A 17,495-nucleotide genomic window follows, 5' to 3' on the forward strand; every position below is an offset into this window, starting at 1 on the left:
ATATTAAATTATATTGTATATATATTTGAAATATATGTTAAATTATATTGCATATATATCCGAAATATATATTAAATTATATTGTGTATGTATTCGAAATATATATTAAATTATATTAATTATATTAAATTATATTAAATTGCATTGTATATATTTTCGAAATATGTATTAAATTATATTAATTATATTAAATTATATTAAATTGCATTGTATATATTTTCGAAATATGTATTAAATTATATTGTATATATATTCAAAATATATATTAAATTCGATACACACGATTTCGCGGTGTTGGTAAAAAAGAAAAGAAAAGAAAAGGAAAAAAGAAAAGAAAAAAGAAAAGTGAGTAAAAAAAGGTGACTCACCGGTGACTGGAGCTTCAATATCGATCATGGTCTTCTCCGAGCGAAGGAGAGCGGCCCCATCGGTGACTATGCGAAGGGCCGCTGCCTCGTCGATCCTACCTTCGAGGATGAAGTGTTGCTTGAGGACTTCCGGCCGCGGCCGGTCTGTCCGCGCGTCGAACACCTCTGCCACTGTCAATTTGTGCGACGGCGGAAAGAGCACATCTGTCAACAGAGAAAGAATTTTCGTTAGAACAGAGTTTCGTTAATTCGGTCAATTCATTTAATTCAATCGAATTTCTCTCGAGTCACGGATAAAAATACTTGGAGAACGAAGGAAAAAAGGGGCGTAACATGAATTATTCCGCTTGATGACCAATAAAGTTTAATTACAGTGAATTGTTTGTCCCCTGGGCGAGTTCTGAATGTATGTTTCGTTTGTATTTTCATCGTGTATTGCATTTTCATATCGTTTACACGTTGACTCCCACGTGTATTTTTTCGACAATGAAAAATTATTTTCGTGATCGAGGGCAACCAAGTTAAACAACTGTCTTCTGTTACGATTTGAGGAAAATCAAATAAAACGCAAAGTATCGAAGTCTTTAGGAATCCCTTTTCATCTCGATACAGTTTTCAGAAAAACGGGCGTTTCCAATTGTACTCGAATATTTCATTAACTCTTCAATTGATCCTGAACAATGTCTCGAAGGATATTTTATAATACGACCAAACTATCTGAGATCTATCGTCCGATAGAAGAAAAATCAGAGGAACACTGTGACGAACCTGAGTAAAATTCCAATACAGCTTCGACGTGTTCTTCGACGAAAGAGAGAGAGAGAGAGAGAGAAAAAGAAATTTACATTACAGAAAACGTTTTATAATTAAATGCTGCACGATTTTTACAAATTCCATTCTCCCTCCCGTGGAAACTATTTTTGTTTCTTCTTTTTTAGTTGCACCTCAGACATGATTGCCTCGTTTTTCCTCAATCGCTATCATTGTTCAATCGATCGACATTCAACAATGTTTGATCATCGTTGCTTAATGTCGAAATTATTTTAAATTCAACGAGAAACACGTAAAAAAAAGAAGTCAATCGTCCTCGAAATTGAAATTGCATAGAACAACGCGAATTTTTCTCAAACGTATGTCGAAATAAAAGACATTTCTGATTATAGATGGCTCGTACGATAGAAAGTTATAGGAGAGAGAAAAAGAGATTAAGTTTTAAGTTTTGTAATCTGTTGCGGAACGTTCGTTTGGGAGATTTTCTTTCCTTTCCCTCTCCGATCCCCGAGAAATTGTGTCAGATGCACGGTTACGATAAGCCAGTATAATTTCTGGAATGGATCCCGGCTGGTGCGCTGGTTTGACTTGGCGATACGAACGTGACTTCTTCGCTGATCTCGGGATTCCGGATTTTACCAGGTTTCCCCTTGTTTCAGGCACATGTGCGCGTGTGCGAGAGAAAGAGATCGTGTATGGTCTGTTTCGGGAAGAAAAGACGAACGGTTCGGAAAATTGGCTGGTGATAATGATCGTATCGATATTGAATATCGTTTCGATTGAATTTTCGCGAAAGAATTCAAGGATTATCTATCGGAAAGTAACGCGTGTAAGTAACAACGTGAGGCACAATCGTAAATTATGGTCGTGGAAAATAAGGAAATATGTTATTCCTGTATTTTTTGATGGATAATTTATCAAAATAAGTAAAACACTTCGCCTGATAATTAAATTAATTAAACGTATCGTGGAATATAAAGCTTACACACTGTCAGTAGAAATCGGACAAAATACTCGTGAAACAACTTATAAATAGTATAATACGTGATTAACTATGTATCATTAAAATCACAGTGCCTCAAGAGTCTTTAAATTATTATTGAAAGTCTAGCAAAGTATTCGTGGTAATATTTACGAAGTAACTTGTAGACGTTGTAATTAACTATTCAGCATGAAATGCATCAGAACATAACATTACTATTAGAAATCCAATAAAAATATGCTAGCGTCCGTCGTAATCGTTAATGTTACAAAATATAAAATTACCAGAAATCTAACTAAAATATCCCGTAGAATAGTAATATTTAGACAGAGCAACAAATGGACAGTGTATAATACGTTGCAATTGACATAAAACTGGTTCATTATTGCCACATAGTAATCCAACGCAAATATATAATACAGAACAATTACCTGATACGTGGTACAATATATCGCCAGAGATCTAAGAAAAAAAAATATCCGCAGTAATATTATACACTGTGCTACAGTTTCATAAAATGTATAATTCTAAATAACGAAATATTCATATTTACGGAGCGCAACGCGCTACAGACTGTGTCTGCGTGTGTACGTGGTAATTAACTATTGATAAATATTGATCGAGTCACAGATTATCTGGCTAGATCAACCTGTTATCTCCCCAATTAATGCCTCCGGTACGTTTCGTTCGCGGCCTCTCTTTTCTTCGAGGATGATTTATAGGCGAGGTTGGCTTATCGTCGAGCCATTGTAAATTGCTGTTTGCCAGTCGACGAGGAAAGACAAACCGCGGTTGCAGCCAGCCCGTAATCCCACTTTCCTATCCGTACAATCGCGCGCGGTTTCATCGAGATAAATCGATCCGCCGTTCGTTTTCTCTTTACGAGACAATTGTCGTGACAAGGCCATCGACAATTTTTAATGGACATGGTCGAACCTCAGGTTCGACAAACCTCCCCCCGCTGCTTCTCTCTTTCTAATGCAACTCACATATAGCAAAATGTGCATAATATCGAGCAAACGTTAAAGCTCTTGCTAAGAAGAAATTTGGCTTCGGTTACGTGGAACATTTGATTACAGGACTTTGGAAAATTCGACGGCTGATTCGGGATTTTTTCTTGGGAAGATATCTCTTATTTGGGATATTCTGATTAGCCTCGGTGAAAAGTCTTGGCGAGATTTTAAAGAAGAGCTGGCTAACTGGCGGCCCCTGCCCCCACTTTTCCTAGCGCTATCCCCTCCACTGCGCTGAGAGCGTTGCGATCGCAACACTCGCGTTAGGTATACGTGTGCATATGCATACATTGTTTTCTTTACTGAAAAAGTTAAAGAAGGTAATTTTAATGAACCAACAGACTGAGATTTAAAGTAAAAGAAACACTGTTATTCCATTTCGATGGGAGAATAATTAATTTTGTGAAATTTGCCTCGAAATCAGGGCTTCCAAAGTGACGACTCGTTCTAAGACTTTTAAAACTCACTTCCAAAACTCTAAATTCTAAATTTTCTAGAGTAAATTACTCGACGAATTCACTGTTTGCCCGCTATTTGCCCATCAAATTGGATTACACCGTCGATAGAAGCCATCTAAAGCGGGCGAAGAATTTGTCGCCTTAATCAACTTTTCGGCTGAAAAGTCATGCAACTTTGTGATACGCATGCAACGATTTCAAAGATTCGCAGAAAATTTTGACAATTATAAATAAAGACGAGGGGGTCACTGATGTCCCAGATAATTCATCGATCATCCAAGAAGATCGCTTCGTGAAACTTTCTTCAGAGAGAGATCGTTCACGATCGTCGTGCACGCGGATTACCTGGTCTCTTGAACTTCGGTAGCTCGATCTTCCTCTTCGTGAACTTCAACTTGAGCGTTCCGTTTGTTTCGCCATTTTCCTTCGTATTGTCAGGATTGTTTGCCGACGAAGACATTTCTTCCTTCACTTCCTTCACCTCCGCCAACCCAATTTTCGAACCATCCAAACTTGCCTTGGGCGAGGTAGTCGGCGATCGCTTGAGCGAGAACATCCTCTCTCGGCGTTCCATCTTCTTCAAAAATGACCCGAAACCGCCGATGTCGGACGACGACGACGACGACGACAAATCCAAATCGCCTTCGGACAAGTTTTGTTGAGACATACCGGCGGATGAAGACTTTAGGCTGCCCGCTAGGTAGGACTCATCCGAGCCGCTGCCCGAGTAAAAGATGGTCATCTCCTTCGAGCCTTCTGGTGACTTCATGGACAGAAAAAACACCGAGTCGTCGGGATTCTCCGCGGCCTGGGTCACGTTCGACTCCTCCGAGCTATTCGTCGTTGCCAAACACAAGTCTCTTTCCTTCGTTTCTTCCTCCGATTTTGGTTCCGTTGATTCTTTCTGCGTTGACTCTTTGTAGGAGCTGGGCGAGTTGTTCTTCTCGGACAGCATCGAGCTCGTAGAATCGGACGGGACGATGGCCGAGGAGTCCGACAACTTACGCAATATGTAACGCAACTCGCTCGACGAGCTCGTAGAGTCGAGCAATTGTATCGAGTAATCGTCATCCGTCTCGCATGTATCATCTCGTTTCTCCAACCCGGTCGACAACGATTTAGCTCTGTCCAGCCTTTTGATGTAACCGTCGGATAGCAGGTCGTCGTCGACGAAGGAGATGTCCGATTCGGAGCAGCTTCTCTTCACCAAATTTTTCGTACCGGAGCTCGCAGAATAGCTGTTCTTCTTCTTTTTCTTCTTCTTCTCGTACGAATTGCTCCATTTCTTCCTCGAGGACGCGTCGTCGTCGTCGTCTCTGCGTCGTTCTTGTTCTCCAAGAACGCCTGATGCTTGATCCACAACGTCCTTTTCTTCGTCCTTGGAGCGAAATTCTTCTTCCTCCGTAGTCTCGACGAAGGAACCGCCAGTCTCTCTATTTTCAGCTTGATCCAACTCTTCAATCTCGCGTTGCTTCTCTTCGATCTTTTCCATTTCGTCGACTGTGAGAATGGAGGAAAAACTGGCGGGTGATTCAAACTCAAGAAGCTGCGATGACGGCGTAAGAATCACGACAATACCGGCATGCGCCAAGTACGTTTCGAAAATCGTCTCCTTCTGCTTGGCGGCGATAATGTCGCCAAAATGGATGTGTATAGCATTATAGAGCCTGGTGAGTAAGTTCGTGAGTACGATGTCTTCAGTGGCGTCATCCTCGATCACAGACGTCTTGTTCTTCAACATTAGAAGCTCCGTGAACACCGTGACAATCTCGATCAAACTGTTGTAGATGATCGACTCGGTACTGTCGATCTTCGATTCGGTACTCTCGATCTTCGACTCGGACTTGGAGGTGTCGCTCTCGCGACTAGTGGAGATCTCGAGGCTTTCACTGCCAGCGTCGCGATCGACCATCCGCTGAATTCTATCCTCGTGACGACGATTATACTCGTCCGCCAGTAAAATCTCCAGCGTCTCGTCGTCGATCACGTACCTGCTTTGAAACGGCGCGCACGATTTACGCGGACTGTTGTACGCCGATAAGTCTAAACACGCTGGCGATTTGTGGATCCTACGGAAAGAAAATGGCAGTTCCTCGCCAAAGTCGGCGACATCGATGGGCGACGATCCGACCACCGGCGTTGGGCAAGGCGCCTTGGGCACTCTGGGCGTGTTCAACATGCTCGCCCTTTTTATCACACTCTCCAAGATCAATTCCAGGTTCGACTTCGGCTTCGGTGTCTGTGGCGGTGGCGGTGGCGGTGTCGGTGTCGGTGTCGGTGTCGGTGTCGGTGGATTCGCGATGTCGCGTTTCTCGGACTCGTCGGAAGACGAAGACGCTCCCAATTTGAACACAGACGACTTTTCATCGGACATCTTGGATTTTCAATTCCCGCTACGTCTCGTACTTGAAGTTTGAACCAGTAGCGCGTCGCACGTACGTACGTATGAACGATAGATGGAATGTATTGTATATCGTATCGAACTGAAGTTCGTACGAAAGATTTTATGTTTAAAATTTTAACCTAACAAGAGGAGAAATAAGCGAAAGCAGAATATGTAACAGAATATTATTAACAATAAAAATGCTAATACAGAATATATAGGAGCTATGACAGAGTATATGGAAATATACTATTCTAACAATATATACTAACGAACGATAAAAATGCTAAGATAGAAACTATCAATAAATAATGAATCAAATATTACTAGTAATATTGTTGAGGATCTTTGACCTTGACAATGTGGCCAAGAATATTCCCTTGAGTAAAATGCAGAAGATTCTTCTAGTCGTCGCTTATTATTCGTCAAAAGGTTATTAATCAGAGAAATTTTACCCAATGAGAATTTATTTACTTCAAACTAATACCATTACCTCTTCCTTTGAAAAAAGCTGATTATTTTTATTATCACAATTATTGCGTCAAGGTTAAACTCATTCGAATTCGATCCCCCTTTGTTAATTATTTATTCTCCTGTCCCAATTACCTAATTTCGATTAAAATATTCCCTAAATAGTTGCTTTAAATTATTATGCAAAGATGATTTTTAAATTTTCTAGCTTTGATTTTAAGTAAAGAAATTTAAGAAGATACTTGCTAAACACTTCTGATAATTAAATTGAAATTAAAACACACCGTGGAATTATTCGCTTGTAAAAATTATTATTTATTCCTACTCCTATTATCAAACAGACTATTTAATTTCGATTTCAATTGAAATGTTTCCTGCAATAGTTTTTAAACCAACATTCTTAAGTTTCCTTGAATTAAACTAATATTCTTGAATTTTCTAATTAATTAATTTCTACTTCTATTATTTACTTTCTTCTTATTAAGGAAACAAATCTAATTTAACCTCTAATATTTTAATTACAATTGTAGAATAATTTAACTTAAAACGACAGAGTTATTTATTAATACACTTGTAAAAATTATCATCTACACCTATTCTTATCGCTTGTGTCTATCCCTTAGTAAAATTTCAAACAGACCATTTACTTTCGACTTCAATTGATATAGTTTCAAACTTCTACACCTAAATGTTCCAGTTCTAATCTTAGATAAAGAAATTTGAGATACTTGGAATTATTTATTTATTTATTTTCTCCTCTTATTATTCAATTTCATCAAGAAACGATCTTCAATCTCCAACGAGAAACACCGTGCAATTATTTATTGTTCACTCGTAAACGTTACTATCTATCCCTACTATCATTTACTCTCGTTTCTTACTTCAAACAACTTCAAACACACACAGACGCTCGATGAAATTCAATTATTCAGCTCACGAACGTGTGCTCTTCTATCAGACGTGGACAAAAATCGGTTTGCAGAATGTCGCGAATCGTTTCAAATTCTGTTCCTCTCGCGAACACACACGCGATAGACCGATCACTTGCACACAACACCACAGATACGTATGTAGATTCTTCTATCCTCGCTGAATTAGAGCAACTGCTTTAATTTCGCGAAAACTCGCGAACGAACTTGCGAACTAACAGTGTAACGATACAAGTCGGTTGAAATCGGCTAGGCGAATGTTTGTGTCAATGTTGGGGCAAGGTTGAAACGGTTAAATAAAGTTTAATTCGAATTGGTGTTATCGTCGGCAAACGAAATCGACGCTGTCGTCTCGCCGATTTTCATTGGCCGATTTCATTACAGTTACCTCGAAACGGAGATTTTCAATTCATCTCGATAAATCATGGAGGATTTTGTTAATGATTTCATTGTTAACGCTAGAACCACCAGACAGTTAGAGCATAAAATTTCCATCAGAAATATGAAAGTAAGAAGAAAAAGCAAATGAATTACACTTGAGCTTCCATTTATTATATTATCTATGAAATTCTATAATTTAAAAATATACTATACTGTATTATACTATATACTATATACTATACTGTATACTATATTAATAATACTATAATAATTATATACTATGTTAATTACTATATTAATATAATTATACAGTATATAGTATATTAATATAGTATATAATTATGTATACTATATTAATAATAATTAATTATAGTATTACTGTATACTATATTAATAATACCATAATAATTATATACTATGTTAATTACTATATTAATATAATTATATAGTATATAGTATATTAATATAGTATATAATTATATACTATATTAATAATACTATAATAATTATATACTATATTAATAATATAATTTAAAAGTATACTATATTACTATATTATCTATGAAATTTTATAATTTAAAAATATATTTTAAAAATAATATAAATAAAAATAAATAAAATAAATAGAATAATATATAAATTGGTCATTTTGTCCACTTTGGTTAGTTCTAGTGTTAATAACGCATTATCTCTTTGATAATGATGTCACTGCGATCGTTTCATTGGTCATCGATTTAATTTGCAGCAGACTTGCAACGTTCTCTGTTCCACGATATACTAAATCGAATGATCTCTCTAATTTCTTCAACATCACTGAAACAAGTAACTCTTTGTACGATGTCAATTACATTTGTGGATTTTTAAATTCATCGAGACAAAGAACATTAATTCAAGATTGCTCGAGTGACAATTATTCATCTAATTAAATAATTAGCTTGAAATTATTCAACTAATAAATCAAGATTATTGAAGTAACACTACCCAACGACCTGTCGCAACTTTTTCTCAAATTTGTCGATTTATTTTTAGAAATCCACGGCCAAGAAATTAACGGCTCGTCCGTTTCTTTTGTTTTCTTTTTTTTTTTTTTTCACGCTGACGAGGAGTTTTGACAACAAGCTCACCGCTTGTTCTAAGAAAGTTATCGTCTCCGGATCGTTTGTTGTCAATCCCGATCGTTGACCCGCGAGCCAGTTTCATCGCTGTCCTCGAGAAACGGATCTACATTGATCCTCCGGCCGACGACCGCAACTTCTCGCACCGTCCGGGCAAAGTTGACCCCGGGGTGATTAACCTCCTGATTAATATTCGAAAATGATTGGCCAGCGCCGGCTAGCGAATTTCTATAAAACAGTTTCCCATTTTACAGTTGAGAGAGACGCTTATAACCTCTTAGCTGAGAATGGTAAGTATGATGCCAAGTAACGAAGAAATGGCAATTTTCTGTGTAATTGCCAAGGAAGGTGATTACAATTTGTCACTCAAATGAGATTCTTTGCGGAATGTAAGATACATTTGTACAATTTCAGTAAATTCAGAATTGCAGAAAATTTACATTTTCTCTTTTAGCTATTGCTATTAATTGTTAATCGAACAATAAAATTATTGATTTAAAAAAAAAAAAAAAGAACTAGTACTATTCCCTTACAGTTTAATTCAATTTTACATGTGCTGCGCACATTCTGTGTTTGACGAGTGTAATCGCAATGTAGATACACAGTTTTAAAAAGCTGAAATTAATTATTTCACTGCCAACCATTTCTTCTAACAATTAGAAGTTTGGTGAAATTTCTGTCCATCCAGACAGTCCATCGTCGAAATAAAATGATCATCTATGAAAATTATAGGAGATCTGTGCAAAACCTATTACCTAAACCTATACAAACATGCACAAACCTACCTAAACCTACACAAAATTCGAACAACCACAAGCCTGCAGGTACACTAGTAGCGCTAATTTTTCTTTTTCTCTTTCAAGACGTTAAATGACAATTAATATCTTAGTACACATTTTCATCCAGATTGTTCATATAATATTACACGCTACAATTTATTTATATATTCATAGATCACTCGTGCACAGTTACACCGTCAACATATTAAAATGATCTCAAATGGTCTCCAATTTCTTCGGGGTTATTTAAAAACCGTGACTCCTCGGACGAGTTTCGAACAACGTGTTGAAATAGGTTGCTGTATATGTCTACTAGTTGCAACTACAGCTCTTCCTTGAATTACGCTTCAGCGTGTTCGAATTGCAGCACTCGGCGAGTGCTGCAATTCGAACACGAGCAGCACCATTTACCAAAATGAAGAAATCACATACATACACGCGCGCACACATAAGCGTGGAACAGAAGCGTCGCGAGGAATTTATTAAAATCATGCGCAGCGTCATAAATCACCGTGCGTCGGTGTTGCCAAGATCCTTCTCGGAAAAGTTCAGCTTCATTTTCATCGCTTCGCCCGCGCCTCGTTAACCTCGTCGTGACAACTTTATTATCAGGAACTGTCGCGAACTGGAGAACAATCGTGACGATTGGAAGTCGCGAAATAAATCTCCGAACGAGAGAGAAAAAAAAAGAGGAAAAGAAATGACGACGAAAGCAATGCGAGCATTTTATATTTCTCGAAAGGGGGGAGGGGGGAAGAAAAAAACGAGACACACAAAGATGTATACACGTCATTCGTTTGCCTGTTCGACAAAATTTTATTTACGAACGTTTCCATCAGATCTTCCCTTTCATCTTTTTTTTTTTTCACTTTTATTGAAAGCATCGGAGAGAGAGTCTACTTTCTCGTCTTCAGCGTCATTTTCGTCAACATCGTTACGGAGGGAAAGTAACAACGAGGCGAGAGAATTAAGGAAAACAAGCATCCTTGTTCAGAAAATCGAAGGGCAATTTCAATTTTTTTTTCACGAGCGCAAGCCGCGTATTTCTGCCTATATCCTGCGCTACGCGAGGAAGGACGATGAAGTTTCTGAACAAGTTTTTTTTAACGAGCAAAAATAAACCGTAGCTCTCTCGAAACGTGCAACATCCACCTCCCTCTGAACGTTTAAATATTTCCACGCCACTGTGACAAATGGACCGCGGATTTTTACGCATTCGTGGGAAACTTTCAAGCGCGAGGTGGCCCGCGATGCGAAAAAATACACGTACAAACACTCGACGCATAGAGCTTTTTCACAGTACTTAATATGTAAAACAATTTCCTACGCTCTTTCCCTTCTATTTTCAAACATATATGTACGAGTTGTGCATGAAAGTCCGCAGTGTCTGACGATAAATAAATTCCTGTTTCGTCGTACTTTCGAGGGGAGGAAAAAAAAAAAAAAAAAAAAAAAAACAACACGTATTTCATCAGGAAGTCGAAAAACCCGAGAACCATCGCCGGACTGCGGACGTTCGTGCAAATTTGCAAACTTCAATTTCGGCGAGTATAACATGAACAGCGACGCTTTTAGCCATTAAATGTGATGAAAATATAAAATACATATTTCGTGTAATTTTGGACCACCATGAAAGCATAAATATCCACGGGTTACGCATCTCTCTCTCTCTCTCTCTCTCTCTCTCTCTCTGGTGGAAATAATAATCTTTCCAAGTTCCTCGACAGAGTCAAAATAATTCTACCTTTCGTGCCCACTTTTCTCTTTTCGATTTCTCAAAGATACACGCAATTTCTCAAAATATCGTGATCCAACGAACGCGAATTCGCCATTCGTTTGCCATATCCAAGAAAAGAAAGAAAAAAGAAAAGAAAAGAAAAGAGAAGAGGAACAGAGTCAGAGTCACAATTTTGCTCGCGTCCCATGTTCGTATACCAATAAAACGGTGCGGTGGTTTCTTGAGCAGTTTTGTTTCTTCTTCGATGCCTTTCTTCGTCGTTGATCAGAGAACCTGTGGTTCTCGAGTTTTCGTGCTTCTCGTCTAATGCGATACCATGTTGCTGTTCACGTCGAGATCGTTCTTTGTCGTCGGTTCTGCGAAACGAGGATACACGTATACATTTTACTCTTTCCCTTTTTCTTTTTTTTTTTTTTTTTTTCTTTTTGGTTTAACCTTGGTTCAAAGGTTCGAGGATGGTGGAAGATATTTATCTTGCAATTTTTGACGTGCTGGAAATCTCTATGACCGCACAGATAAAAAGGAGCAGCTAGAGGGTGGTACTTTAGATAGGCTGGTATCAAAAAAAGAAAATAGGACAGTTTAATTCGGAGAGCTTTGGGAACAAAGGGAATTGGTTGGATGACAATAAAATTTTCTACTGGCGAATGAAAAATTTTCTACGACGAACACGTACAGAAAGACGAAATATTAACATACGTAGTTTAGTTTGACACTAAATAATCATGTACAAAAGGAGACTTGAATAAATTTGCCCAACGAATATAGATTTGTAACATCTACGATACTGCATCTAAAAAAAGGTTCACTTTCCCTGACATTTCCAACACAAACCTCGTCAAACTCTGACCAACGTTCGAACATTAGCACAGAAAGAAACGAAATGAAATTCGTTCACAGGCACATTTTATAACTCACTGTCAATGATTATGAGATTACGTTCGCTAAATCAACAAACGGGGGACGTTCGAAATACATGATTTTAAAATTTGCATTCGCCCGGTTTCCTGGTGCCTGTGTCCCAGAAACTACAATAATATCCCGCATCAAGCGAAACAATCAAACGGTCCTCTAATGTTGATTAATATTCATAATGTATTATATTCGTCTATAATGTATTACCCGTAACGCATAAATCTAGCCCATCGCTGCGCGATAACCAACATTTCCACTGTTGGAATTTTCAACTGGAACGAAATTCATTGTTATCCACAACGTATCGCGTCAATAAATCATAGAGCTAATGTATAAACTTAATGTGTATCTACATTCCTCCTCCGTCACGTACGTCATCGTAGAACGTTTAAAAAATAAAGAGTTGATTTCTCATAGATCAAATAAATCTAAGTGCGTACGAAAAAGCGTGGAAAGAAGATCCATGAAACTCGTATCTCATTTATTATTTCTTTTCCATTTACGGACACGCCTAGTCTCGCTCTATACAACGCTAACAATCAACAGTAATTGTGTGCACGTTTTGATTAAAATGAAAATTGTGAACGCATTGTTATGTATAACGTGTTGTATTGATCTCAGGGGATCCATCTCTGCGTTCACTGCATTATGCAAATCTAATATCACGTAGCTTTAATTTCTTATTATTAGACTGCGGATCTTTATGCGAGTTTTCGTTCTTTCTAAGTAACTGAAGAAATGAAGTTTTTAATAAGTATTACAATAGAGTATTTTATAAAAATAGAGGCTCCCCTTCGAACAAAAAATTGTATTTACGAACAAAAATAATAAATTTGAAAAGAATTTTCTGAAACTGAATCAGCCCTTAAGGGATTAAGTATAGCTTAATCCTGAAAGTTTCTCAATCTTTTCTTTCAAATACTAAAAACTAAATTACGCCACAAATTAAATCCCCACGAACAAACTAAATAAAATTACCGCGAGAAACGAAGATAAAATACAAGGAAAAAAAATTTAATCAAGTTCCTTTCCGAAAAACTGCGTTTACCAACTGAAATAATGAGATTCGAAAAAAGCTTGTAAAACTGAATCAGTTTTTAAGGGATTAAATGTGACCTAATCCTAAAATTTCCTCCACTGTACTCGTAAATTAAATCTCAAATTAAACAAATCTACCGCGAAAATAAAAAAAAAGAAATTGATCAAGTTTTCTTTCGAAAACTAATATTCACTAAAATAATTAAATAAAAGTTTTCTAAAACCGAATCGGTGTTTAAGAGACAAAATCCTAAAACCTTCTCCGTCCTTCGCAAATACTAAACAATCACCACACAATTCACAAATTAAATTTCTACAAACTCAACAAACTTACCGCGAGGAACGAAGATAAAAACAGAAAAATTTAAAGTTCTCTTTCGAAAAATAATAATAATAATATTCACGGACTAAAACAATAAAACGAAACAAGTTTTCTAAACTGACTGTGACCTAATCCTCCACAAATACTAAACAATCACCACACAATTCACAAATTAAATCTCTACAAACTCAACAAACCTACCGCGAGGAACGAAGATAAAAACAGGAAAATTTAAAGTTCTCTTTCGAAAAATAATAATAATATTCACGGACTAAAACAATAAAACGAAAAATGTTTTCTAAACTGACTGTGACCTAATCCTCCAGAAATACTAAATAATCACCACACAATTCACAAATTAAATCTCTACAAACTCAACAAACCTGCCGCGAGGAACGAAGATAGAAACAGAAAAATTTGAAGTTCTCTTTCGAAAAATAATAATAATATTCACGGACTAAAACAATAAAACGAAAAATGTTTTCTAAACTGACTGTGACCTAATCCTCCAGAAATACTAAATAATCACCACACAATTCACAAATTAAATCTCTACAAACTCAACAAACCTGCCGCGAGGAACGAAGATAGAAACAGAAAAATTTGAAGTTCTCTTTCGAAAAATAATAATAATATTCACGGACTAAAACAATAAAACGAAACAAGTTTTCTAAACTGACTGTGACCTAAACCTCCACAAATACTAAACAATCACCACACAATTCACAAATTAAATCTCTACAAACTCAACAAATCTACCGCGAGGAACGAAGATAAAAACAGAAAAATTTAAAGTTCTCTTTCGAAAAATAATAATAATATTCACGGACTAAAACAATAAAACGAAACAAGTTTTCTAAACTGACTGTGACCTAAACCTCCACAAATACTAAACAATCACCACACAATTCACAAATTAAATCTCTACAAACTCAACAAATCTACCGCGAGGAACGAAGATAAAAACAGAAAAATTTAAAGTTCTCTTTCGAAAAATAATAATAATATTCACGGACTAAAACAATAAAACGAAACAAGTTTTCTAAACTGACTGTGACCTAATCCTCCACCCCTTCCCAAAAAAACGTCACCGCACAATTCACAACTCAGATTCCAGCAAGTGCACGAAAACGAAATACAAACGAAATTGAAAAATCAAATAGAACAACCGATAGAACTGGTCTCTCGTTTCCTCAGTTCGAGCATTCTCATCAGCTTGCTCATCATGGTTCTGCTTCTGCACCTGAACGGTGTGCCCTCATCCTGTCCCACATTCTGATGATCAAAGAACGCCTTGATCGTGGAGAATCTCCCCATGCTCGACTCCTGCGAGACACCACCTCTGCCGCCAGTCTCCGAGCTTTCCAGCGAGGTCCTCCTCCCACCTCGTGGAAGCTGATCAACCTTGTGCAAGCTCTGACGAACAGCCACGTACAGGTTGTTATCGTCGCGATCGGCCAACGCGGCGTCCATAGTTTTCCACTGTTTTCGACACTTGTTCCTCGCCTCTGTTTGCTCGTCCTCTTCCGTCCGCTTCGTTTCTCTCACCATCGTCGTGTTATCGTGCTGCAACTCGTTCGACGACATGACACACCGTCAATGTGAAAGAGATATCAGGATTGAAAGAAAAGAGAGAGGCTCTGGACGTTGGGTTTGGACGAGTATGAAAACGTTGGAAGAGTCGTCGACTGCTAGTCGTTGACGAAATAACGATGATAGAGTGACAGAGGTCGTGTCTAACGGTGAATTAATTGGTTGGGCATGGTGGTTTATGTTGGTTTGTGGTTGGTTGCGGCTTGTTTGGCAGAGTCGTGGTTAATTGGCGCAGACAGACTAGTTGGACCGTGATTGGATAGTTTGGCGAGCTGCGATTGGTTCGGCTGTTCGCACAGTTTAGTCTCATTTGTGCGACAAATTAAATGTTGTTCTGTTAACAACTAACGAGACACTGTAGCGTCGAATAGCGTCAAGTATATATCTGAGTATTATTTCCTCGTTGAATTGATTTTATTTTCTTCGCTACGATTATTTCGGTTTTTTTTTCCGAATAATTTCTAGTGCACCTGAATAAATACTCCAAGCCATAAAAGTAACAAAAATAAATTCTCCAGACTGCAAGTTAACAAATGAAAAAATATTTACACATTTTCCAGTTGATTTTTATTTCAATTTATTGAACGAAATGTCTTGCGAAGAAAACCTAGGCAAGACATAAACGTAGCCCGAATTATTTCGAGCAGAAAAATATGAAAATTATGTAAGACTGGAGGATTGATGCGTTCACGAGATGAAATATATTGGCTCCCTCTGATTATGAAATTCACTGGAGATGTGTATGTAATAATCACATCATATTTGTATCTTTCAACATTAATTCTGTCCATCATGCATTTCACGAATATCATACATTCTCCAGTATTGATCCTCAACTGACGTTCAGAGATAGCACACATTCTTCTGTACAATTTCAAGGTTTTTCCATCAAATTTCTCTGATAATTCTCCATTAATTGAATCTTTAGTTATTACTTATTTTGCGCTAATCTCGCGATCGTGGAAATTCTGACGGAAATGAAACAATTAACAGAAATGTTTGAAACGCTCTCGGTTGTGAATTCTAAGTTAATATTTCGTTCGTTTAAATTGAAATTACAAATTGCAAAAAGTCTCGTTTTCAATTCTGTTTCGAGCTTTATACGCGCGGAAACAGAAGGATTTTTTGAAACTCGAGTAATTACGGTATTAAAAAGCGACTTTTTCTTCGTTACAGATAATTTAAAACATTTAAGCACGTTCTCGCGGCATCCAATAGGTTTCGTCTGTTTAGCTTTAAATTTTGACAGAATGTTTCCTACAAGATTATTTGTATCATAAAATTGTTTGTCTAAAAAGAAAAATTTCTTTCCTTAGAATAATTGCCTTTGAATATTCACAGAAATTCGATAATATTTTTATAATATATTCATTCGGTTAAATGTCACGCAAATTTCAACGCGCTTGAAACTTAAAAAAAAAAAAGAGCAAAAGAAACTTATTTTCAATTTCTCGAAACAAACACACAACTCTTTCAGCCATTAAGATTAAGTTTGAACTCGTTAAGTACGAACGTGCTTGAGAAAACACAGATGAAAAATGTTTCCGGCTGATAAGAATTCCGCGTGAAACAAATCATCCCGAGGTCAGAGCTGGGACGTCTTCCCCTCCTGAAGGAAAGAAATTTCGTCGGACAGAAAAGGAAACCGCTGTTTAAAGCTGGCCAACTTCTTACTTGCTTTCCCGTGATCCCCGCGAGAGATAGCTGAAAGCACCTCAATAGACAAGAGGCAGAACTTTTCAGATTAGAACAGAGCGGTGTCGTCTTTATATATAGAGTGGCTACTGAAAAACTGAAGGGTTTGAAGAAAATTTAAATTTATAAACATACCGAGGAAAATCCATTAATTTATATTTCCAAATAAAATAATAAAAAAATTTAAAAAGAAACATGTGTTTGTAAGAGAGGCAGAATTTTTTAGAATATAATAGAGCGTCTCTATATATAGAGTGGCTATTGAAAAACTGAAGGGTTTGAAGAAAATTTAAATTTATAAAAATACCGAGGAAAATCCATTAAATTATATTTCCAAATAAAATAATAAAAAAATTTTTTAAAAAACATGTGCTTGTAAGAGGGGCAGAACTTTTTAGAATATAATAGAACGGTGTCGTCTCTATAGAGTGGCTACTGAAAAATTGAAGGGTTTGAAGAAAATTTAAATTTATAAAAATACCGAGGAAAATTCATTAAATTATATTTCCAAATAAAATAATAAAAAAATTTTTAAAAAAACATG

General features: G+C 37.0%; 1 protein-coding gene across 1 annotated transcript; it reads right to left on the reverse strand.

The window, feature by feature from the left end:
* Nucleotides 1-530: 530 nt before the first annotated feature.
* LOC122532019 lies at nucleotides 531-15,355 on the reverse strand. The gene is made up of 3 exons (XM_043660423.1): nucleotides 14,833-15,355; nucleotides 11,586-11,744; nucleotides 531-572 (listed from the first exon to the last, which is right to left on the reverse strand). Exons 1-2 carry the CDS (start codon nucleotides 15,248-15,250, stop codon nucleotides 11,692-11,694), a joined length of 471 nt encoding a protein of 156 aa, XP_043516358.1. The 5' UTR covers nucleotides 15,251-15,355; the 3' UTR covers nucleotides 531-572; nucleotides 11,586-11,691.
* Nucleotides 15,356-17,495: the final 2,140 nt, after the last annotated feature.

The sequence above is a fragment of the Frieseomelitta varia genome, unplaced genomic scaffold, assembly GCF_011392965.1.
Source record: "Frieseomelitta varia isolate USP_RPSP 00005682 unplaced genomic scaffold, Fvar_1.2 scaffold_431, whole genome shotgun sequence".
Taxonomy (NCBI): domain Eukaryota; kingdom Metazoa; phylum Arthropoda; class Insecta; order Hymenoptera; family Apidae; genus Frieseomelitta; species Frieseomelitta varia.

What these genes read in the sequence shown, in the direction of transcription:
- LOC122532019 (XM_043660423.1), bottom strand. Translation starts at nt 15,250, where the DNA reads ATGTCGTCGAACGAGTTGCAGCACGATAACACGACGATGGTGAGAGAA. An exon ending in ACGAGAGACCAGTTCTATCG is followed by an intron (nt 11,745 to 14,832) that starts GTTGTTCTATTT and finishes CTCGTTTCGCAG; the next exon opens with AACCGACGACAAAGAACGAT.